At 35.8% G+C, this 25,545-nt stretch overlaps 2 protein-coding genes across 13 annotated transcripts; one reads left to right on the top strand and one right to left on the bottom strand.

Moving 5' to 3' along the window:
* Nucleotides 1–3,513: 3,513 nt before the first annotated feature.
* LOC147871380 (uncharacterized) lies at nucleotides 3,514–15,138 on the bottom strand. 11 transcript variants are annotated; one of them, XM_087361232.1, is made up of 4 exons: nucleotides 14,976–15,056; nucleotides 12,794–12,889; nucleotides 6,181–6,337; nucleotides 3,514–4,565 (listed from the first exon to the last, which is right to left on the bottom strand). In XM_087361232.1, exons 3-4 carry the CDS (start codon nucleotides 6,254–6,256, stop codon nucleotides 4,276–4,278), a joined length of 366 nt encoding a protein of 121 aa, XP_087217358.1. In that variant the 5' UTR covers nucleotides 6,257–6,337; nucleotides 12,794–12,889; nucleotides 14,976–15,056; the 3' UTR covers nucleotides 3,514–4,275. The 11 variants fall into 11 exon arrangements, 8 of the variants coding, with proteins under 8 accessions (XP_087217358.1, XP_087217357.1, XP_087217359.1 ...); XM_087361231.1 differs by lacking the exon at nucleotides 14,976–15,056 and adding an exon at nucleotides 14,397–14,495; XM_087361233.1 differs by lacking the exon at nucleotides 14,976–15,056 and adding an exon at nucleotides 13,915–13,942.
* On the top strand, nucleotides 15,129–19,191 carry LOC147871381 (ankyrin repeat and LEM domain-containing protein 2-like). Of its 2 annotated transcripts, none has more exons than XM_087361229.1 (3): nucleotides 15,129–15,437; nucleotides 15,655–15,992; nucleotides 17,701–19,191. In XM_087361229.1, the coding sequence occupies exons 1-3, from the start codon at nucleotides 15,389–15,391 to the stop codon at nucleotides 17,776–17,778; spliced, it is 465 nt and encodes a 154-aa protein (XP_087217355.1). In that variant the 5' UTR covers nucleotides 15,129–15,388; the 3' UTR covers nucleotides 17,779–19,191. The 2 variants fall into 2 exon arrangements, with proteins under 2 accessions (XP_087217355.1, XP_087217356.1); XM_087361230.1 differs by having other exon boundaries at nucleotides 17,758–19,191.
* The last annotated feature ends 6,354 nt before the right edge of the window (nucleotides 19,192–25,545 follow it).

Here is a 25,545-nt window from a genome sequence, read left to right on the forward strand (position 1 = left end):
CAACGTAACAAGACAAGCTTGGTATTGATGTTTCTAATTTCTGTGACAGTTATCGTGCACAGATTTGTAGATAGTTTTATCAGATGCGTTTTGTGAGCTGTTTGATTTCTGATATATTTATGAGCTTGTGTGTGTGCGTCAGACATTTCTGAAGTCTTTCACATTCTTACCAGCACCTGGCCCACAGACTTCTTTGGAAATACTGCAGTGCTGGTGTCATGTGTGTGAATTTGAACTGCACATTCCAATTTTGGACACATTTTGTGCACCCTTGTATAGTGTATTGGCAGCTCATATTTACCCATCAAACTACGTGTATCTCAGCCCTCGTGGCTAATGTCCGCCAACACCTCAAAACAGTGAAGGAAGCCTTGGGGGTAAAAATAAAAAATCATGGAAACCAACGACCTAATAGAGACTCGAACCGAGGACTGTGTATCCGTGTCTGTGACCTTAGACCCCGAAATTTCCTCTCCGAAACTAAAGAACTTTTCATTGACGTCATTCTTTTATCGCGGTTGCGTTCCAGTGAACAGAAACCATCCTGTCGGGACTCGAACTCAGTGTCGAGGCCTTCCTTTCCGAAATCTCCTCTTCGAAGCAAAAAACTCTGATCCTGGCGCCCTTCTTCTGTCTCGCTTAGTTTCCGAGCTACAGGAACCGCCCTTGAAGGAAATCGAACCCAGGACACTTTTCCCCAGAGTTCTGACCTTCCTGTGATCTCTCATTGGTCAAAATGAATAATCGGGATTCGAAGCAAGGAAACATTTTCCCTGTCGCAGGGGCGATGGGTTCAACAGCGCCCGGGCCCCTCAAAAATCGTCTTTAAAATTAAACAAGTACGAGTATAATAAAATACGACGATAATTTTAAACAAGGGCAAATTAAATTACAAAATTTACTTCAAGCCTCTTTTCATCACCTTTAAATTTATTTCCTTTTACACAGAAAGTATTTAATATTAATTATTGACTTTGTATATTTAGGATGGAATGTAACCAAATTATAACTTTGAGTAATTGAAATTTGAATTTCTTTAACTACAAATAATGTGTAAATACGAAACGCAGTCGTTCTTATAAAATACGAAAACCTGCGCGAGAAAGATTGGAATTCGTAAAGCACACCTGTGACACAGACGTGCAACAGTCTCGATTGGCAGGCCATAAGGTTCATTTTTCATTTCTTATGCACGCCGGAATGAACCGAATTGAGCGCCTTTTCTCACTGTTGCGCAATACGTGACGTCACGCGTTGTATGGGTATAAATAGCAGTTGCCAACCGCCAACTGCAGTGAGAACTGGGACGAGGACTGCAGTGAGAACTGGAACGAGGACTGCAGTGAGAACTGGAACGAGGACTGCAGTGAGAAATGGGACGAGGACTGCAGTGAGGACTGGTACAAACACTGCAGTGGGGTCTGGGCGAGGACTGCAGTGAGAACTGGGACGAGGACTGCAGTGAGAAATGGGACGAAGACTGCAGTGAGAACTGGAACGAGGACTGCAGTGAGAACTGGAACGAGGACTGCAGTGAGAACTGGAACGAGGACTGCAGTGAAAAATGGGACGAGGACTGCAGTGAGAACTGGAACGAGGACTGCAGTGAGAAATGGGACGAGGACTGCAGTGAGGACTGGTACAAACACTGCAGTGGGGTCTGGGCGAGGACTGCAGTGAGTACTGGTACAAACACTGCAGTGGGGTCTGGGCGAGGACTGCAGTGAGAACTGGGACGAGCACTGCAGTGAGAAATGGGACGAGGACTGCAGTGAGAAATGGGACGAGCACTGCAGTGGGGTCTGGGACGAGGACTGCAGTGAGAACTGGAACGAGGACTGCAGTGAGAAATGGGACGAGGACTGCAGTGAGGACTGGTACAAACACTGCAGTGGGGTCTGGGCGAGGACTGCAGTGAGAAATGGGACGAGGACTGCAGTGAGTACTGGTACAAACACTGCAGTGGGGTCTGGGCGAGGACTGCAGTGAGAACTGGGACGAGCACTGCAGTGAGAAATGGGACGAGGACTGCAGTGAGAAATGGGACGAGGACTGGGACGAGGACTGCAGTGAGAAATGGGACGAGGACTGCAGTGAGGACTGGGATGAGGACTGCAGTGAGGACTGGGACGAGGACTGCAGTGACGACTGGGATGAGGACTGCAGTGAGAAATGGGACGAGCACTGCAGTGAGAACTGGGATGAGGACTGCAGTGAGTACTGGTACAAACACTGCAGTGGGGTCTGGGCGAGGACTGCAGTGAGAACTGGGACGAGCACTGCAGTGAGAAATGGGACGAGGACTGCAGTGAGAAATGGGACGAGGACTGCAGTGAGAAATGGGACGAGGACTGCAGTGAGAAATGGGACGAGGACTGCAGTGAGGACTGGGATGAGGACTGCAGTGAGGACTGGGATGAGGACTGCAGTGAGAAATGGGACGAGGACTGCAGTGAGGACTGGGATGAGGACTGCAGTGAGGACTGGGACGAGGACTGCAGTGAGGACTGGGATGAGGACTGCAGTGAGAAATGGGACGAGCACTGCAGTGAGAACTGGGATGAGGACTGCAGTGAGTACTGGTACAAACACTGCAGTGGGGTCTGGGTGAGGACTGCAGTGAGAAATGGGACAGGACTGGGACGAGGACTGCAGTGAGAAATGGGACGAGGACTGCAGTGAGAACTGGAACGAGGACTGCAGTGAGAAATGGGACGAGGACTGCAGTGAGAAATGGGACGAGGACTGCAGTGAGGACTGGGACGAGGACTGCAGTGAGAAATGGGACGAGGACTGGGACGAGGACTGCAGTGAGAAATGGGACGAGGACTGCAGTGAGAACTGGAACGAGGACTGCAGTGAGAACTGGGACGAGCACTGCAGTGAGAAATGGGACGAGGACTGCAGTGAGAAATGGGACGAGGACTGCAGTGAGAAATGGGACGAGGACTGCAGTGAGAAATGGGACGAGGACTGCAGTGAGAAATGGGACGAGGACTGCAGTGAGTACTGGTACAAACACTGCAGTGGGGTCTGGGCGAGGACTGCAGTGAGAACTGGGACGAGGACTGCAGTGAGAAATGGGACGAGGACTGCAGTGAGGACTGGGACGAGGACTGCAGTGAGTACTGGTACAAACACTGCAGTGGGGTCTGGGACGAGGACTGCAGTGAGAAATGGGACGAGCACTGCAGTGAGAACTGTGTTATTATTATATTGTAGTATACAAAGTGTTATTTTATATAGAATTTATTGGAAAGTGTTGTTATTAATGTTTTCTAAAGTACACAACACTGTAACAAGTGTGGTACATAATATGACATCAGTACTGCAGTATAAGGCAGACATCAGAAAAAGAATATGAGTCCAGCTAGAACATTATCAGAAATGTACTTACATAGGAAAAGTTAATAAAAGTAGTTTCTGATAAATTCTATATAAAAACACTTAAAGTACAACATACTGTTAACAATAAAGAGGTTTCACCTGTTTGAAATAAATTAAACAGTGACGTATTACAGATTTTAATAGTTTTAATGGCTATAAAAATTAATACTAAGAATAGAAAGATGTCACATGTTGCAATTATATTTTAATTTCTAACAAATGGGCATACAGAAAAGAACACATTCCATTATATGTGTGAAAATAAATATGTACAATTATTGGTTGAACATGGAAAATTTGATTATACATGGTTTGCCAAACATGTAATATCATACAAAAAATTCCACTGCTGTTTAAAATACAAAACATGGTTTAGCTTTTGTTTATGTGTTGGAGGCTGGAACTGTAAGGACTGCTACCCAGTTGGACAGTAAGTGTAAAAGTTTCTGTATAATAGTGGTTTTATTTAATAATAAAGAACTTTCAGTTTTAAACATCTTCATGTTGATAGCCTCTAATCCCCTTTTCCAACATATTCTGTCCTATATAGTTCTCTGAGGAATTGTGTTAGTCATCCCTCAGTTCGCTGCATATACCTATTTTCTACTACCGAATTGTAATTTCAAACAGATGTTGCAAGAAAACAAAGAAGTCTCCTCACAGACTTGTCTCTTTTATAAAATTTCACACTCAGTGAGAAGGTGCAGCATGTAGCATGACCACACAGTGACGTCATGACATTGGAAAACATGCACTGAGATAGAAGGTGACAGTGCTAACAAATTATAAGAGTTACCTGCACAGTAAAGCAGTGCAAACATTTTGTAGAGAACCAGATGTCTTCATTTGAATTTCCTGACTCCATACTGAAATGTGCAAGGACTTACTCTAATATTCAGGTCTGGCCATTACATTATTATAATCACTATCTATGCTAAATCTTGGACGAATATTCTCATTAATTGATTTCTTATTATAGTGGCGACTGAAGTCTGCAACTGGTACAAAATCTTCACTCATTGGATAACGTTCTGCCCCAAGCTCCAGTACATTCATGCGCTGGTATTTATGAAAATTCAGTTTGCCTTCTTCATAGTGACCCATCTTATGCACCAGCTCAAGTTCCTTCACAGTCTGTATGAAGCTCAGGACACAGAACCACTGGTAGAAGAGAAATACTGCAAACAAATGAAGTAACATGTACTGTGGGCACATTATTTCCCAATTGGACAATGCATTGTCACTTCGGCTCTGAATATGGAGACAGTATGCTTCTCCGAAACACTGGTATCTATCAGCCAGTCCACATGGCACCAGAACCAAAAAGAACATCATCCTCGCCACAATGTGAAAACTTCAAATCTCACTTAGAAAAAACTGTCTGTGAGTCTGGACACTGTTACATCATAATAACTAGGCATCTGCTTGAACATGAAAATGTTACTGTCTAAATTAGCTACTTCTTATAGTTACTTTCTGCCAAAATAATTCAAATTAGAAGGGGGTAGAAGGACAAGAGATTAATTTAATTTTAGTGTTCATTTTGTGAATATATCTTAAATTAGAGAAGGAAAGGAGAACAGGATTGAATTAAACAAAACAGAAGATTTCCACCTTAAGATTGCATCGAAGTTTGGGGGAAGATAAGACGAAGGAAATTCTTTCTTTATGCCCTTTTCATTCCTATGTTGAGCATAGGGGCCTCCTTTCAGATGTTTTTTGATTTATTTAGACATTTGATAGAACTCCTTGGATGAGTGATCAGTCCACCTGTACACAGAACAGAACATCACAGAAAGACATGGACAAACATCTACGCCTTGAGTGGGATTCGAACCCATGGTCCCAGTGTCTGAGAGCACGAAGCCCACGCCCCAGACTGTGTGGCCACTGTAACCGGCAAGAAGGAAATTAGTAGATAATTAACATTTTATTTAATTCCATATTTTTATTGCCAGGAAACCGTAAGTCCCAAAAAATGTAATATTCCTAATTTCAAGGCTTTGAAAGGAGTAATGTCTTTCTGTACATAGCAGACTGACCTGAATATCTGAAAACAAGATATTAGGCAAGATCTGCAGGTAAAAACTTAGTAACATTGTGAAAAGAATTAGTGAAGTGAAATGGAGTATAATGTGGTGGAAATGTACATTATGCACAGATGACAGCAGCATTCTTTGAGAGCACAAAAAATTAAGACTGTGAATACATGACTGGTGTGAAAACAAACTGATGAAATTATACAGTAAGAGAAATGAAAACGTTTTTATGAAAGAACATGGAAGAATGGAGAATACTTTATCATACGATAATTGAACCACGTGGAAATGTCAATGAATGATGATAATTTGACAATACCTCCACATATAGGTTTCACTTCCAACTGTTTTCAGTATGCCAAAGTGGCTTATTTAGATCTGGACTGAGTGCAAGTTTTAATGCAAGAATAATAAAGATTGTAGGATTTGAGGTTTTCGCTGCAGTAAGTCTGAAGATGATTGTTAACCATTTTCTTGGTATACTGGGTCTTTACATCATAGCTTTAAGTGAGAGGCATATCAAAGAATATAAGATAGATTTTTTTATAAATAGAAATGAAATGTAGATAAAATATTTAAAGGACTCTGATACCTATTTATTTTTGATTTAAACTTTTTGTAATTAAAACACTGAACTAAAAATTATGAGCAATATCAACATCATAAGGAGCACATCACATTAACCTATTATAAAAAACTGTACAACCACACTATATTGCATGAAATTCTTGTACGATAGATTTCTAGAACTTACATAAGACAAAGCCTCCTAAACAGCAGCCGCCAATAAGTAAATCAAGGTATGCAATGTTCTCCTTTACCAGTAACATGGCAATAACAAAGCTGGTGGTCAAGATGACTAGCCGAGCAATTTCCAGCACAAGAAATGGGTACACACATCACAGGGACACCTGAGTGTTAGAATAAGGACATTTTTTATAACACATGTATACTGATACAAGCACACACACATGAGGCAAAGTATCTACCATTCAGCGCTCTAGTTTCATTGAATAAAAAATTGTTTGTTTCAATATAAAATAAAATGCTCTCACTTGTGGGCATATAATTTGACAGTCTGTTTATCATTTAATTCTCTATTTAAAATTGTCACCCCATTATTAGGTAACTTTATAATAATGTCATATCACATGATTCATGACCATATCTTTTAACCTATATGTATGTGCCAGACCACTCACATGCTGTTATTTTACATTCCTGCACTGGTACTCAGGTAAGGGAGCTTCAAGTTTTTCATCAATATATGCTATTATTATGTATTCTTCTGTTTTATGGGAAAGGAGGTATGAGTATGGTATACTGTTGCATACCATACTGACAGGAAAAGAACCCTGCCTCTAAATAATGTTTGAAAACAAAAAATGAACAGTAATTTGACTCAGCATTTGACTCCAGTCAGTTAACTTACACAGTTCTCTGACAGTGCCAGCCCATCTCTGAGGACCATGTCCCACAGAAATTTCATGCATTGCTGTAAAAAAATGAGTTTGACTCATTTATAATTTGTCTGCAATTAGTATAGCAGGAAAAGGTTTTTCAGATTTGGTGGTTAAGTTTCAAAATGTTCATGAATGAATTGTAGCTTTAATGCAGTTCTGCACTTATTATGGTATTCAGTAAATGTGCTTTGTAGTCTGTTCTGTTCTTGGATCTAACAAGATGCCTGTTCCTCCCTGATTTGTTTGAATCCTCCTTCCCAATTAGTATAAATTGTTCAGCTTTTGAATTCATAAAGAATGGCTGTATGACAGTTTCCATAAGTTGATGTGACTGTTGCAGTTATATTTGTGTTATGGTTGAAAGTTCATTAAGAACCTTGATTTTGCATATTAGGCAATCAAAAAAAGTTACACTTTAGGAACCCAATACTTTTCATCCTTAAGCCAACAAGACAAGAATTAACATTTTTTAAACAGTAGTATGAAAAACCTGTCATTGATAATGCATGAAGAAACAAGTATACTTTTGTTTCTTTCCTTGTGTATTTTCTGGTAGTGAATTTGTATGAACTAAAATTAATGTACAGGCTTTAAAATTATCAGAACAACAAAGAACATGCTTTTCCACAACAAGATTACTGTGAACTTAAAAATAATTCACACAAAAACGAACAGTGTATACAGCCTCCGTCTAGGAACACTCACGCGACTTACATTTACGCAAACGAATCTGCAGAAACAATCAATATTTTAGACGTCAGTTACAAGAGTTACTCCATTCTGACATTTGCTAATATGAACAAGTGTTGTAGGATCATAATCTCTTTAAACCCAGATCGAAGTCTTGATTAATAATGTTCCATAAAGTTTACCAGAGAATGTTTTTTCTTCAAGATGTTTGCAAATAGCTCGGAATTTTGTTCTGACGAGCCGAAGGAAATCAAAATTTTCTGTGAATGATACCTTTCTCTTTCTGATGACCGATGATTGACATTGTTCTTGAATGTTATCTGCGAAATTTTGTTAGTGGAAATCGAGCCCCTACTAAAGGTAAAGGGCCAGAGGAGGGAACCCATATTCAGAACTGACCTGCTTCTTCCTTTGATGTAAATGATATTTTAATTTTCTGTTGTGATAACGCTCTACTAAAATATTTCACGATCACCGTTGATAAATGACTAAAACATGGCGATACTTATTGTACCTTTTTCTTTTACATTATCAAGCTGAAAATTAGAAATTACTAAAAATGCTGTAGACCGTACGCTCTTGAACAACATTTCTTTATGGTTGATTATTGATTAAACAGCATTCATTGAAGGACTGCGAGAATTAACTTGTGTTTTCAAGTTGCAAATTAATCAGATTGTTGCATGGAATTGGTGTGACTGGGTCAGTGACCCTCCAAAGGAGATTCAAAGCATAAACATTATAGGAGTATGTGTTTAACAAAAATAATTCTGATTATATACATGCTTATACTTGTACTTATACATTACACTCTGTCATGATTGCAAGGAACACAAGCATTGAACAAAAAAGACTAAACTCTAACAACATGGTTTGAGCATGGGTGGAGAATGGTCAAGTTCTCCATCACATCAGCTTGAATTCATGTAGTTTCTCCTGTTGGGACATAATAAGTCAACTGAAACGTTATATGTCACTATGATCAGATTTTTTCAGCAGGAAGTAATAAGAAAAATTAACAAAAAAAAATAGGAATACTCATGAAGAACAAAAATTAAGACAGAATCAGAAATCATTAAAACCAAACAAAGAACATAAGCCAGAAACATTGATGATTTGAACACTCAAATTGGCATGATTAGATAATACCTGCTTGTCATTAGTACCCACCCACAGAACATACAGAACCTTAAATAACCTATCATGGCCTGTTGGACTGCCCTGTAACTTGCAAATCTTTTTTGCTGATTGATTGATCTCATAACTAGGTTGGCTGATCGAATTGGTCATACACATCATGTGAGCCAATGTCTTGTGTTTCATTTTCCTGCTGTTAGTTTTGATCTGCAAAATCCTAGCTTTATCCTAACCTGTCCACTGATCTTCATAAATATGTTGGACCAGTTTTGATTATTTGAGATAGTGAGCATGTTTCGAGAATTATACTGCTGTCTACCTGATTTACCAACATATCATCTTTCATATTCATAAGGAATGTTGCAAGTGTAATGTGGCATCTGTCACTTGAGGATGGAAGCAGATCCACCATCTGAAACATTCTCTTTGGAATTCTAGACCATGGAAAAAGTCTGGAAACCCAGTACTAATAGTAACATACCACTACCAGAACTCTTTAGAATTAATTATACTTAAAGTTATAATTTAAAAGTAAGTTACTTCAATACTAGATATTTATACAGACAATAAAATAAAGATCAAATTTAATTCCAAGTTATCTGTATCTTCACCAATCAATCGTGGGCGTCCACTATCCCCAACTTTGTTCAGTGTATACTTGAATGAAATACAACATGTTTGGGAAACAGAAAAAATAAAAGGATTTCCAATCTCAAGAATACAAGCTTAAAAACAATCCTTTTTGCTATTGACCAAGTACTAATCTCAACTTCAGGAAAAGATTTACAAATATCAATTTATAAGATGAATAAGTTAATAAATAAATACAGGGTGACGATCTCAACAGAAAAGACAAAGGCAATGGCATTCTGTGGCTGAGAACCAGCAAGAAGTAAAATAGTAATAGACAACAAAATTATTGTACAAATAAACACTTTTAATTACCTTGGTTGTTCCCTATCATATGAAGCAGAAAAAGACATAGATATCAAACTTTCAGAATTCCTGAAAGTTACTGGCCTTATCAGCATGATTTTTAAACCATCAGAAGTCCAAAAACGAACTAGAATAAAAATATATAATACTTTGGCACTACCAACAATTTTATATGGCATTGAAAACAGGACAATGAAAAAGAGGACAAAAACAGAATTACAGCTGCTGACATGAAATTTATGAGATGCACTGCAAAGTACACTTGGATGGCCTATAAAAGAAATGAAGACACACTTAAAGAGTTGAAAACAAAACCCATTTTAGACAAGATTTTGAAATATAAAAACAACCGGCTTCAACATGTTAACAGAATGCAGAGAGACAGACTTCCCAAATTATTAAAAACTACACACACTGTGGACAAAGAAACCCTGGAAGACCACAAAAGAGGCTTTTAGACTATGAGACCAGAACAGGTCAATAAGACCAAACTCCTTGACTGTTTGATGATGATGAAATAGGTTACTTATGCTTAAAATAAAAATAAATATTACAGAATTATTAAAATTGTGATTTTAAGCTAGTTTTATGACCATTCTGTACCACTTTGTATGTGTGGCTCTTTCCTAGACTTGCTTGATCCTCACATAAAAATGAAATAATGTTATAGTAGCTATGGGCTTCATTATCTACACTTTGTGGCAAGGAAACTGTGATAATATTATAACTTATCTCACGTTGAAGGCTGAGCCTGTCGCAGAAGCTGCCTGCAGAAGTATTGACTGTCTTTCTTCTCTTTCAGTACTTGGAGTTATTGGGGTAATGCATATATTTGGCAGAAGAGGGAACCTCTATTACACTGGTGGCATAAATTGCGAGGTGGATCTGTGAAATAACTGTTGATTGTGTAGGGAAATAAATAATTTTGTACATTCAGTGTTCATTTGAAACAAGTAAATTGTGTATTGTGTTGGACGCTGTTATTTCTGAAATAGCTTATTCAGGTTGTTGATATGTAAGCTCCTGTCTGTAAATCTAATTTTAAGAACTGGCTGTATTATTTGAAGGATACATGTAAATAAGCAGTGCTTTGTTTGAATGATGTCATGTACTGGTATGTTTCAGTATTACCATCGTATGCTTGTTGTGTTGTGTTGTGTTTCTCTTTGCTCTAATTGTACATAATCTATTATAAGAAAAATAGTACTTTCAGTTGTTTAGTACTTCAAAATTTTGTTCCTACTCTGCTTGCATCATCAATAAATTTGCCAATCTTAAAAAAATGATTACTTTTATTCTGGGAGTCCTAATTTTCTATTTTTTTTATTTATTTATTTACAAGTTCCAAGAATCCAATAGTGGATATAGAACACGTCACAAACTCAAGTATAAAAACATAAAATACATACATTAAAAAATTACATCTAGACAAGCAGCGTACTAAATTCAAGACAATATAATTAGTATTTTTATTACAATAGTTATCGAATTAAGTACTCATCCACAGTGTAAAACGAGTGAGTAATTAAGAAATGCCTTAATGCAACCTTGAACTTTTTAAAATTATTTGAGGTATTCTTAACCTCTGTGGGTAATTTATTAAATATCTTTATACCCACATAGTGAACTCCTTTCTGATAGATAGTTAAATTGGCTTGGGGTAGATACAAATTTTGTCTCTGTCTAGTATCAATAGTATGAGAGTCAATGTTTGATGGAAAAAGAGTTTTGTTTTGTAATACAAACAATAATAAAGAAAATATATATTGTGATGCCAACGGTAAGATATCTAATTCTTTGAATATATTTCTACACGATACTCTATTGCCACATCCCATCATTGTTCTAATTGCCTTTTTCTGAAGGAGAAAAATAGTGTAACTATGAGATGAATTTCCCCAGAAGATGATGCCATAGCTCATTAAGGAATGAAAAAAAGCATAATAAATTGTCTTTAGTACTGAAATAGACATATATGGTTTCATATTTCTAAGTACATAGCAAGCCTTGCTCAATTTTTTAATAAGTAGATCAATATGATTCTTCCAAGTCAATGCACCATCAATCATAATTACCAAGAATTTAGTACAGAAGATATTATTAATGAATTTATTATTATAACTTATTGTGACAGTATCTGACATTTTTCTCTTAATTTTAAAATTAATATAATGTGTCTTATTAAACTTTAGTGATAATCTGTTCATTCTAAACCATCTATTTAAATTTTCAAATGTTGCATGAATGTGTTTATTAAAGTCATTTGTATTAGAATGAGAAAATAGGATGCTAGTATCATCAGCAAAAATTATAGGTGTAGCAAGTTTAGTTATTATAGTATGCACTGCTAATGTGTGCTTTCATAAAAACCATTCTCCTACAAAATGTTGTATTGTGCTCATGGAAAAGAAGTAGGACAACAAATTTCTTCAAAATTATTGTTAGTGTAATAGTGAAATATGTTTAAGTCCATTATCATGGCAATGTTCACTATCACCAGTTATTCTTCTGGAAAGGTAAAAACTCCCCACAGAACCAGTCGGTAAATTATTAAGTTTATTTTATATTTTAATTCACACCACAATGCTTTTACCCTGTCCAGTGGGTGTGGTGTGTCCACTACAATTACCATAGTATGATGTTTGTAGATTCAACAAATATAATGATTTTCAGCTGTGTAAACACACATGCCATGTTCATTGGCCATTTGTTTTAGTTTTTAATATTATAAAGTGTTTTGTGTAGTCCTGACTTCAAGCCCTACCTGGCCAAAGTCATGGTGAAACCTAATAAAAAGGTTGTGATTAGATGATGAAATATGTGGTGAACAGAGATTAATTTAGTGTTTATTCAGAGAGTGAATTGAGTGATAGTGACTGTGAAGTGATATGGTTGTGAAATTTTTGTTTGCTAGTAAACAGAGTGACACCATGAGAAAAAACAAGGAAGGCAAAATTAAGGAAAGGAGATAATGTGGCAGTATGCAAGGACAGATTGGTGATCATGAAGGGGAAGGTCAAGAGTATCACTCATGAAGAAAAATTGATCCATGTTAGGGTTTGAGACTGAGATGTCAAGAAGCCTAAAGTAGTTATTTAATATAATTCAGTGATAGGAGGAATGAATATGAGTAATGCTTACCTGATAAGCTCCTGCAGCACTATGAACAGGCTGAAGAAGTTCTGTCAGAAACACTTTCATCATTTTATTGACATCTATTGCACCATTTCTTACTTCCTGTAAAAAAGAAAAGAAAAAGCAAGGCAAAATTACTAGGTTGGAATTCCAGTACAGACTTATAGAGAACTTGATTTCAAAGCACCACAAAATTTAAATAAGGCCCTCAGACTGCCTCACCAACTGCTATATATATGCAGCTAGGATACATTGCTGCTACAGCTTCCAAGCAGGACCTATATGGGTGGTGCAAATATTTCAAGGACCAATTACTTGGTATTATCAGTAAATCACATAACAGGACATTGTGATATTTTGATCTGAGCATATTCCACATTTATGTTCACTCAACTTCTGTGTAGTGATCCATCTCTTTAACATCTGCTATCTGTAAGCTGTGTTCAGCTGAACTTCCACCAACTTTGTCACAGGTGTATGTTTAGTGTTTCAAATCTGAACATTTGCCCGTAGGGTTGCATAATGTATTGTGTATGTCAGAAATGAAGTATTTACAACCTTATTTCAGCTAGATTCCTTGTCAGTGGCATAATGATCAATAATAATGATAACGTTCTCAGTATTTCTAAAAATGTAAACATAAATGTCATGTAAGGGCCACATTTGTTGAAATAAGCATGCTGTGTGCTGTCTGACAGTTCATCTTTCAATCATCGTTTGTTTGGCAATTTTATATTTAAAAATGGCCCAGATAATGAATTTGAAAGAGTAAATAACTTAAGGTTAAGCCATCTTTTGTTTGTGTATCTGGAACTCTTTCGTATCCTTATCGTGTTAAGTGTGGAGTGCCTCAGGGTTCCACCCTAGGCCCCTTACTTTTTAATATATTCATTAATGACATCTGCGACTCCATACATAATTCACAGTGCCTTTTATTTGCTGATGACTTAAAGATGTATCGGAGTATCAGCGATGTTGATGACTGCAAACTGTTGCAGGACGACATCCATTCAGTGCAAAATTGGTGTCTTGTGAATGGGATGCAACTTAATTTAAGTAAAACGACTGTTATATCATTCACCCGGAAGACAAACAGTATTTATTTTAATTACAAATTGTGTAACAACCTGGTGGCACGCTCCCATTGTGTTAAAGATCTCAGTGTTCTACTGGACTGTAAGCTCTATTTTCACCAGCATATCAACTATATATTATCACAGAGCTTGAAAATGCTATGTTTGATTCGGTACATTACTTCTTCCTTCTCCACTGTTGATAGCCTTTTGGTCTTGTACAGTACCTTAGTCCGTTCCAAAATTGAGTATGTTTCTGTTGTTTGGAACTCTATTACTAATACTGATTCCTTTAAATTGGAAAGGATTCAAAGGAAATTTGTAGCTCTATGTTACGCTAGATTCTTTAATGGCGTTTGTGCCTATAATTATGACGATATATTAGTTAGATTAAATTTCTTATCCTTACATTTAAGGAGGAGGCTTTTGGATACTCTATTCCTCGTGAATATTTTTAAAGGCAAAATTAGTTGCTCATCTGTTGTTGATACAGTTAGTCTCTGCATACCTACTAGGTCTATCAGAGACTATTCTACCTTTGTAAGACTTGAGGTTCTCACAGCGGTGAGTATGAAGATATCCATCTTCTGGGTTATTGCGCTGTGTAGTCTGGTCGATGTTAACCAACGTTTCAGAGGTCATATGACAGAGGCAGTATGACCTCTGAAACGTTGGTTAACATCGACCAGACTACACAGCGCAATAACCCAGAAGAAGGATATCTTCTTATTCTACCTTTACTGTACAACATAATTTCAAGGCCAGTCTCTCTGCCAGATGTGTTTCTGCTGCCAATGCAGTCTGTAGGAGCATTGACATCTTTAACAAAGATTGCATTTTGCTTGCTGAGGTCAGTCAGCTTTTTGAACAATAATCATGGTATTTTATTGTTTACTTAGTATGACATTTTATTGTGTATGTTTTTTGTTCAATATTAAACTGTTTCTAGTATAATTATTATTTTATTTATCTATAACATTTAGTTATGACTTATTTTGCAATAAATCAATATTGTACAGTTATGTTTTCAGTTCTTTGTTTGTTTGCTTTTGTATTGTAATGTCTGCTCACTGCTGTGAGAACCTCATATATGCAATTAATTCACTCCTTCACACTTTTATAAGCTCCTGTACTTAATCCTCCATTAGCATATGAATGCCCAAGTACTGAATCAATTGCACTCAATCCGTGAGAACCTTAGATTTCATCAGGCATGATGTATATACTACCAAAGAAAATAGCATCTTACAGTCCGTGAAATGGTGTCTATCATCCCGAGGTTGGTACGTCTCTGTGGTTGGTATTAGTAATTGCATCATAACGGAAAAACAGTTGAATTCGAGTTTTATAAAGCTTCTGCTTTGATTTAACGTCTTCGTACCTTGACTCCTTTGAAGTTCTTGTTTTAAGAAGGGTTTTATGAAAGTTATGTGTACAGTAGATTTTTATATTTAAACGCAACGTTTTATATGTGAAGGACGCGGCAATTTCTAAACAGAAATTTTGTGATACTGCTAATTGTGAAGAAATGTATTACGGTGTAAATATACCTAGTGACACTGTCTTGGAATCTGATGGTAAGTAAATAATAGTAAGGAGAGTATTTATTCACTTGCAAATGAAAGTGTAGAAAATTTTCTAACTAATTTTCTACAAGAGCCTCTGCTTTTAAAACCTGTCATTATTTTAATTATTTTCTTTTGGATGTAAAATAGGTAATTACTGTCTGTTGAATTTCCATTGACAGATTTCTGCAGCATTTGTATATATAAACATTTTTGCTTCATTTTTCAGACACTCTGCATGTCTATAATGACAAATCAGAAGCACTGAAAATTGTGAAAAAATACAAGGAAGCGAGGTTTAATTCCTTTAAGACAAGACAGGAGGCTGTGGAATTTGCAGTTAAAGCTCCTGAAATTGTAGTTCCCATATGTGTGTTGTCAGAAAATTTAGAAACCAGCAGTCCTGTAATAGGTGAAAAACCAAGTCCTTTCAGAGCACCTAAATCACAGGATTTGGTTTGGCTGAGGAAAGTGATAGAATGTGGTGACACTCATACATTCACAAATACCATCTGGTATAATCCTCGTTACCTAGTGAGTAGTGGAGATACTCCAGCCATTCTTCAGGTATGCAGGTTGCTTTCTTATAAGTAGTTTTGAAATGTATGTGTTAGTATTCTACATAGAATTCCTAACTCGGTCATCACTGATTTTAATGCTCTTTTCATACACAAAAAATAAATCAGACTGCCCTACCAAAACATTCTGTGCAATAAAATGGTTTCACAACATTAAGAGTGAGCATCAGAAGCAGGGATTTTGAAGTTAGGTGTTTCTTTTATTTTTATATGTGTAGTTGGGAGCCATCTATGAATGACTAAATGAAATCCAGGCTCTTGTATGGGCGATTATATACAGAAACCATGCTTGTTAAAAAATTTTAAGTCCATGGGTTAAGATAGGGTTATGAAAACTGGCATGAGTAATGTTTTTGTTTTTTTTCCCTCTGTTATTTGTGTGTTCAAGATACAGGCTTGTTATTTTGTATTTTTTATAATTATGTAAAAAAACAATTTAGCTTATGTATATATCACAGAGAACTTAAACAAAAATTATCTGGTGTTGATATTTCCCCAAGGTTTCGTTAATACATTCAAAGGAATGTGTTAGAATTGCATAAGAAAATAAAGAGAAGAGAAACTTGATTATACTATTGCAAGATTAGAGCATTTGTCAAGAAATCACTGGTATATCTAGTCTAGCAATATGATGTTTCAGTCTTCTTGGCAAGAACTGCTATAAAGTTAATGAAACTTCACCTTTTTCTGTAACAACCACGAGACCCAGCTATAATAATACATTTTTGCAACTGGTTTATCCAGACAATGAATGAAGATTCACTGACCCACAAGTATTGTTTTTTACTGACAAAGCCTGGTTTTTCTTAATTGGACATATGAACACACAAAATAACTGATTCTGGTGCTCAAAATACCCTGGAGTCCTTCATTATATTCTGCTTAAAAATCGAGAAGTTGGTGTTAGGTGTGGAATCAGTGTATGGTGAATAATTGTCTCAGTTTTTCTTTTATGGATAGTCTTCACTCAGGAAGTTATGTTAATTAGACTTTCAGCAGGATTCAGTAAAGGTGAACACAACCGATAACTCTGTGGCCGCAGTAACTGACATGTTTGTTGAAAAATGTATTAATGAAAGTTTATGACCAACTTGTTTCCCAGACCTCACACTGTGTGATTTTTATTTATGGGGTAGCTTGAAAGACAAAGTGCATAAAATAAATCAAAGAGAATATTGAGGAAGCAATATTCAAGATTTTCCCAGCAAGCAGCAGTGTGTGAACTGGAGTGTGCTTTGCTGTGCATTTTTATTAAAATAAAAGTCAATGTTGTTCTTTGACATTTATCTTGAGATCCAAATGTAAAACAGAGAAGAACATCCATGTTCTTCTTTGATTTCAACTCTTATGGGGATTTACCATTTTTTCTGGGTACTTTCAACCTTAATTCCACTGGGAACTACAGTAAGATGTGTCACAGTCTTTAATTTATATATTATTTATTTATTTTACGTTAGCTGTAATTTACTCTATAAACTTATAAATCATTATGCTTTGTTCTGCCTGACGGTAAAAGTGAATAATCTATTCATTATCAATAATGACCTGCAACTGTAGAATATCGCTAGCAGAGAATTGTACATAATTGTCAGTTATTATTCATAAGTGATATTTAATCACTGTTACTGCACATTTACGTGACAAATGATCAAATTTAAATAATTTATTTACTGTTTCTTTGTCTTTTCCGGGTTTAGGAAGGCTCACGGTATAACGCAATGCATGTAGCAGCCACTTTCTTCACTATGTTACAGGTTTATTGGCGAGCTGCATAAAGCAGATATGCTCGCCACAAGCACCATGCAGCATTGCATTAAACGTCTCCTTACCAAAGAAGACGAACATTCCTTGGAGTGCCTCTGCACTCTTCTGATGACGGTCGGCAAGGATTTCGAGAGCAAGAGCCAAGTATGTTTGTTTTCATTTTTTAATACTTTTAGTTTTAATTTGCAGTTCTCCTACCGTGTAATTTATTGCCTTCCTTTGGGCTCTATGATGACCACAGGTTTATACGGAAAGTACAATGCAAAAAGCAGTAAGTGTGTCCCTTTGATCTCACTGACTTTCTGGCTTCCATTTTGTAACATGCAAGTCTTCTTAATTGTTATACATTCTTTGCACAAAATCATAGCGAGAAGGCATTATGGGCTGGTCGCACCTTCTCGTCCATCTGTCTTTCCAGTCCATTCAATTCGAGAACCAATGGACAGACTAGGATGAAATTTGATATGGAGTTTGTGGTATTCTGCACGACCTCGCATAATCATATTTTGAATATCCTCCTAGGTAGAAAGTCAGGTGCTGCAATCTGGTGGCCAAATTGGGAACTGTCACAGAAGGTGGATTCGATGGTTGAAAGTGCACATTGTAAAGAACGCGTGAGGATGTTGCATCTATTCTGATATGAAATACCTTTCTGAGCTCGCTGACAATGTTCTGAATAGTGTTTCTGTGTGATAAATGATCACCGTGACATGTTCTTCTGAAATTCTTCATACTCTTCTACACTCTAACATGTTTCATATAAAGACGCCTCATGCCGTGACTTCAACTTGTCCCCGTCTAGTGCGACGGGAATCTTGCTCAGTATTTTGTTACACTTTTACGTTTCCTCTCATCACCTCTGCTGAATCATGTCAGAATTCACTCAGTCCTGACAGGACAAAGCAGGAATCTGATCGAAGGGTCATGTCTAGGCTCAGCCACCAAAAATCTCGATTTATGAATTTGTTTAGATGAGACACATACTTACGTTTTGTTCGAGACAGCAACCTTCAGCTCTCAATTTAAATTTACACGCGCCTTCCCACACAGCAAGTTCTATGTGAACTACATGAGTAGTGGCAGAATTTTCTAGTTTTATGTGTAGGCTTATAAGCGTAAGAAGTTAATTATGCCCATGAAATGTGACTTTAAATTTTTGTTTTCTTGCAGGATCTGTCTGAGTTCCTTCATACAATGAAGGAACTAACAAATAAGAAGGCGATGCTCTCTAGCAGAATAAAGTTTAAGATCGACTACGTCATCGACCTGAAGCAAAGCAACTGGGCTCCAAGGAATGGACGTTAGATGAGATTTTTTAAATAAATAAATTATTTAGTTTTTTTGTTAAATACTTCAGTATTTAAATAGTAAAATAGTTTAGTTCTTTGTTAAATATCTGAATTGTTCACATTTGTTAAACAAATAAATAATTTAGTTTTTTTGTTAAATACTTCCGTATTTAAATAGTGAAATAGTTTAGTTCTTTGTTAAATATCTGAATTGTTCACATTTGTTAAATAAATAAATTATTTAGTTTTTTTGTTAAATACTTCAGTATTTAAATAGTAAAATAGTTTAGTTCTTTGTTAAATATCTTAATTGTTCACATTTGTTAAATAAATAAATTATTTAGTTTTTTGTTAAATACTTCGGTATTTAAATAGTGAAATAGTTTAGTTCTTTGTAAAATAGTTCAATTGTTTAAATCTTGAAATTGTTTATTTTTTGTTAAATAGTTTACTATTTAAATAGTTACACTGTTCAGTTTTTTGTTAAATATCTGAATTATTCACATTTGTTAAATAAATAAATTATTTAGTTTTTTTGTTAAATACTTCAGTATTTAAATAGTGAAATAGTTTAGTTCTTTGTAAAATAGTTCAATTGTTTATTTTTTGTTAAATAGTTTAGTATTTAAATAGTTAGACTGTTCATTTTTTTTTGTTATATATCTGAATTGTTCACATTTGTTAAATAAATAAATTATTTAGTTTTTTTGTTAAATACTTCAGTATTTAAATAGTGAAATAGTTTAGTTCTTTGTAAAATAGTTCAATTGTTTATTTTTTGTTAAATAGTTTAGTATTTAAATAGTTAGACTGTTCATTTTTTTTTGTTAAATATCTGAATTGTTCACATTTGTTAAATAAATAAATTATTTAGTTTTTTTGTTAAATACTTCAGTATTTAAATAGTGAAATAGTTTAGTTCTTTGTAAAATAGTTCAATTGTTTATTTTTTGTTAAATAGTTAAATTATTTAATGTTTTCTGAATTGTTTCTAATTAATATATTTAAGAATATTAAATAAAAAACATGTTCATAAACTTTCCTGTTATTATTTTAGCAAAGTAATATTTCAACGAACTTGTCGCCCTCATTGCACTAGTGGTTAATGTCGTCGCCACTGGACCCAAGGTACGCGAGTTCAAACACTGCTGAGGTTGATGGAATTTTAAGGGGTGATAAAAATCCATAGAACAACTTCCTTCGGGAGGGAACTAAAGCCGGCGGTCCCATGCCGTAGATTTATGGCACAAAAAACAATGAACGAGATGTTTCCTAAGCAAAACTCCCTGGCCATTTCTCACACAAGTCTCTCCTGATTCCTATTAGATGGCTATAGCAGACAAAGATAAGGATTGAGTAGAAATTGTGCAGAGGCAGTGGGCTGGTCGCTCACTACTGACAAATGCACACTTCGCAAAGACCAGGAAGACAGAATATCCTATCTGCATTACTATCAAAGAAGCAGTGCAGATATATAAAACTATACACCGACTGAAAGATGACTCTACCGAGTACGAAGCACCATTAAACAAGAAGGAATGGTCTCATCCAGCGGAAAGAATAACTCTTGATGAAGTGAAAGACTTCAATAAATACACTGTGGAAATCTATATAGATGGAAGTAAACACCAGGGAAAGGTGAGTGCTGCCGCTGTTATCTTCAAAAATGGAGAACTAATTTATAGCTTAAAAACCAAGTTACCCAATCATTGCTCAAACAATCAAGCTGAGCAGATCGGAATTCTAAAGGCCTTGGATGCAGTAACAACTTTAAGGGAAATCAGCATTGAGGAAAGAATAGTAGCGGTGTACACAGATAGTCCAGTTTCTCTCGATCTACTAAAAAACAACTTCAAACATGGCTTTGTAATATCTGAGATAAGAAATAGATTAAGGAATCTCAAAGATCAAAATTGGACTATTCATTTTGGGTGGATCAAAGCACACATCAGAATTTTCGGTAATGAAAAAGCAGACAGATTAGCGAAGGCAGCAGCAGAAGATGGTGGAAATGTAGTATATGCAAAGAAGCCTAAAAGTACAATTATTAAAGAAACAAAGGAAGAAGGGGTTATAAAATGGCAAAATGAGTGGAGCGCCACCAATAAAGGAGCAGCGTGCAAGAAATTATTCCCGTCAGTGTGACAAACAATGAAGCTAAATATTGAAATAATTCCTGAACTGGCAGCAATGACGACTGGACATGGCAAAAACAAATCATATCTACACAGGTTTGGAATCATTGACGATCCAACATGCTCATGCCTGAAAGCAGCACAAACAGAGGATCACCTCATCTATGACTGCGAAAAACTACAACAACCAAGGCGGAACTTAATAGATGCAATAGTCAAGAATGGTGGCACGTGGCCAGTGTTGCATGAAGTAATTGTTCAGATATGTTTAGGTCATTTTAATAAATTCATTAAATCCATTGATTATAATACAGTTTTGCATAGGAACATAGGTGCAAACGGTGGCAATGGATCATGATATTAGAGTTGTGTAATCTGTTAACGTGCTATATATTAATGCATGTAATATTGCAATCTTGTAATGGGGCATGCTGAATAAATGTAAATAAAAAAAGACAGAATACTTTAACTTGGTATCGCAAATACACGAGTGTGTGTACTGAAATATTTAGCAATAATATTCTGGTGTGGGGGAACATTTTTTATTTCAACATTCTCAAGATAATAGATGATTGCTGCTACTTGCACTACATGACTGAAACTCTGAATACATGCTCTTGTTGGAGATCCAAAACAACCCAAAAGGCTCAAAATTTTAATCACTTTTCGCTTATGTAAGACATGCTTAATTTGGCCCACAGTTTAACAACGCACCCCTCCGCATTTGTCTTATTACCAGTCAACTTTCGTTCTATGTAGGATTTGAGGTTGTGACGATGCAAGCAATTTTTACTTTTTATTTTATCATACAGGTACGAAAACCTAGCTCTGTTCTGCTAACTTCTCACTGGAGTCGGCTTGCATGTTTATAAATATAAACAATTAGTCCTAATTAATGACCGTAATAAAATAATGATTATCTGGCTTGCCACTTTGAATCACAAGATCTAAACTCACAACACTAATAAATATTTCACTTACACATACAGTATCATCATGGTACTACAGACTAATTATTCCATGCTGACATCAAAGACACAAGTTATTTGAATACGCAAAATCAAATTAACTCGCACTGTCACTGCATAATAGTCACCTCATTTAAAAGGCTCGTCCAATGTTAGATAGAGGTCTCTTTAACGTGTTTTATTCACGGCACTCCCAGTATCGAAGAACATATACTCATAGCTGAGTAGGTAACACACACAAAGCACGTTAACTTTGTTAATTGAAGTATCATTACGCAACTCTCTAACACATAAACAGAACAGACCTAGTGACACCCACAAACACAATCTGCTTTAAAAAGAAACAATTCAGAGTTCTACAGTGTAAACAGCGATTATTTACTTCAAAAACATTAACCCTTGTAATGGCTGAGTTGTCTTCTTTGATTTACCACTGAATGTTCAAATATTATTTAGGCGACTTTAAGCTATAAAAATTGAGTATCTTATTGATGCTGATGTGGCTACAAAACAATCGCACGAGAAAAATGCAAATAAAAATATTAAAAAATTGTGAATATAAGAAACGTATAAGAAAAAGAAAGGTCTTTACCATTCTTTTAAATAAAAAGATGGTTGACCTCAACATGAACTGAAGAAGAAGTGAATTGTACCAAAATCACCCACAAACTGCAATTTTCATAAACACAACTGCAGTGACGGTGGAAGACCATTTGAAGTTTGTGGAAACTAGATAAAAATGTTAGTCAATGTTTTTTAGAAAAACTATTGTCAAGAAGAAAATTCATGGAGAAACTAAAAACATTAAAACATGGGAGACATTACCAACCTATATAAAACCCTGAGAGCGAATGAATATAAGGAACAAAATATGTACACTGGGAACTTTTGTTTTGCAATATCATTTTTACCCATGGTTAACAGCTTGCAACAATCTGAGAGAAACTGATTTGCTGGCCATAATTGATCTTCCAAAAATGTTGAAATGTTTTGGATTTCGGGGGCCTTTAACAAACTTATGACTTACATGCTTCACGAAAAGAAAAGAAAAACACGAATCTTACGCAAAACATGTACAGTACACGCAGGTCATTCTTTATTTATGTCTCCAAAGAAATTATGAGCTTCTGGAGATCCAACTTACATTTAGTAGTTCAGAATATAATAAAGGAGTTTATAAAAATTAAGAAATATTGAAATGGGTGACATGACTTGTCTGCTGCCAGTTCAAGAACTACCATTTAGAGGTCATGAATTATCTGAGTTGCCCCTTGACAGAAGTATTTGTAAAGAATATTTGAACATTATGAACCTCTGCTGAATGACCTTTTGCTAAGGCACATCTCTGGCCATTGAAAATAATTTGTTAAAAGCCCTCCATGCAGTGTTGCTAGTTGACATTTGAAGACAAATTCAAGAACCACCTAATATTGGATGAAACTTCTGATTTTCATTTTGTCATGAGGTACATTCGTGATAGTAACAGGTCTTTCTGCTCAAACCCTTTCTTTCTGTGTTCGCAAATTCTTACATTTTGGTTCATACATTACAGACAGGTCTGGGTATTGATTTTATTCACAAAATAAGAGAAATTCAAAGTCACGTGCAAAATGAACATGACACACTTCTCAATTTTCTAACAAAAACCAGGGAAATGAAGAAGGCAAATCCTGACACAGAAAATTCTGCAGAAGAGAAGTACAGAAAACTTTTCTACAAAATTACTGCTACTACATAAGTGAGAAATTTTACATACATAAGTTTAAGGCTGCCTTTCCTGAACAGCATACACAAAAACTGCCCGTGTATTTTTTACATTCTATTCTTCATGAAAACCTTGACACTAACAGTAGTCCGAGCTACTGATGTTGTTGAAAATAAGCCATACCACTGAACGGGACAAACCAACAAATTAAGCAGACATCACACAAAATATCATTGCTGGGTAAAAACTCAGAGCACTGAGAAATAAACAGTCCATTCTTCTCTGTCATTCCAGCGAATGGTGCATGACGGCACAATCCTTGTGTTTTGAGTCACTAAATTCAGTAACCGATACTCAGACGAGAACAAAAATATGATCTGAGACTGTTGAAACCGTAAGTATTGCAACTGTGCTTGTCGGCATAACTGTAAGTGGTTACACAGGCGGTTGAAATTAACGGATAATGATTAATTGATTGATTACATAAATCTATATTTACCTTATTATGAACTGAACACATGATATATAGGCCACGAAGGCATACTATGAGCCTGAAGTTCTCTTTGTAATTTTTATATTCTTGCATTTGACCTATTTCCAGCCCTCCCTCCGACTTGTAAATTCCGTGCAGATGAAAATCACACGGCATAAAAGTTACAACACCAGGTCAGGTTATGACAGGTAGATGAAACAGTGGGTCAAACAGAAGTCACCCCAAAAAATGCTGAATCAGGTTGAAGCCTGTAATTTACATAGAAGTCCACGTAACTAGAATAAGTTCAGTGTCTTTCACCATGAGCTTCGTTACAAATTCCTTCAAAACCTGCATCCTTAGAGATCGCCTACCACGAGATATTCGCTGTACGTGTTTCCATACTTGTTACTCATAATTCCAGTTCCTATTCTGATCCAAATGTTTATTTCCTTTGCAGAATCCAGAAATGGCCGACATTGAATTTGCGTCCTTCATTGAAGAAATAATGAATCTGCCCCTTTAGTTATGTAGTTTGTAATTAAAAGGTTAAATAGGTTTACTTAAATAGATACATTCCTTTAGTTAAGTAGTTACTTTGTTTTATTTAAACAGTTAAAATTCACATATTGTATATTTCAATTCATTTATTAAAGTGCTTGACAACAGCCAAGCACTAACAACAATACAGACATTACAATACAAAAGCAAACAAACAATGAACTGAAAACATAAATGTACAATATTGATTTATTGCAAAATAACTCATAAGTAAAAAACTAAATGTTATAGATAAGTAAAGTAATAATTATACTAAAAACAGTTTAATATTGGACAAACAACATACACAATAAAATGTCATACTAAGTAAACAATAAAAAACCATGATTATTGTTTAAAAAGCTGACTGACCTCAGCAAGCAAAACACGATGTTGATGATCCTACAGACTGCATTGGCAGCAGAAACACATCTGGCAGAGGGACTGGCCTTGAAATTACGTTGTACAGTAAAGGTAGAAAAGTCTCTGATAGACCTAGTAGGTATGCAGAGACTAACTGTATCAACAACAGATGAGCAACTAATTTTGCCTTTAAAAATATTCACGAGGAATAGAGCATCCAAAAGCCTCCTCCTTAAATGTAACGATAAGAAATTTAATCTAACTAATATTTCATCATAATTATAGGCACAAACGCCATTAAAGAAT

The sequence above is a fragment of the Zootermopsis nevadensis genome, unplaced genomic scaffold (assembly GCF_977971745.1).
Source record: "Zootermopsis nevadensis isolate Lab colony 2312 unplaced genomic scaffold, Znev_1.0 Znev_ptg000057l, whole genome shotgun sequence".
Taxonomy (NCBI): Eukaryota; Metazoa; Arthropoda; class Insecta; order Blattodea; family Termopsidae; genus Zootermopsis; species Zootermopsis nevadensis.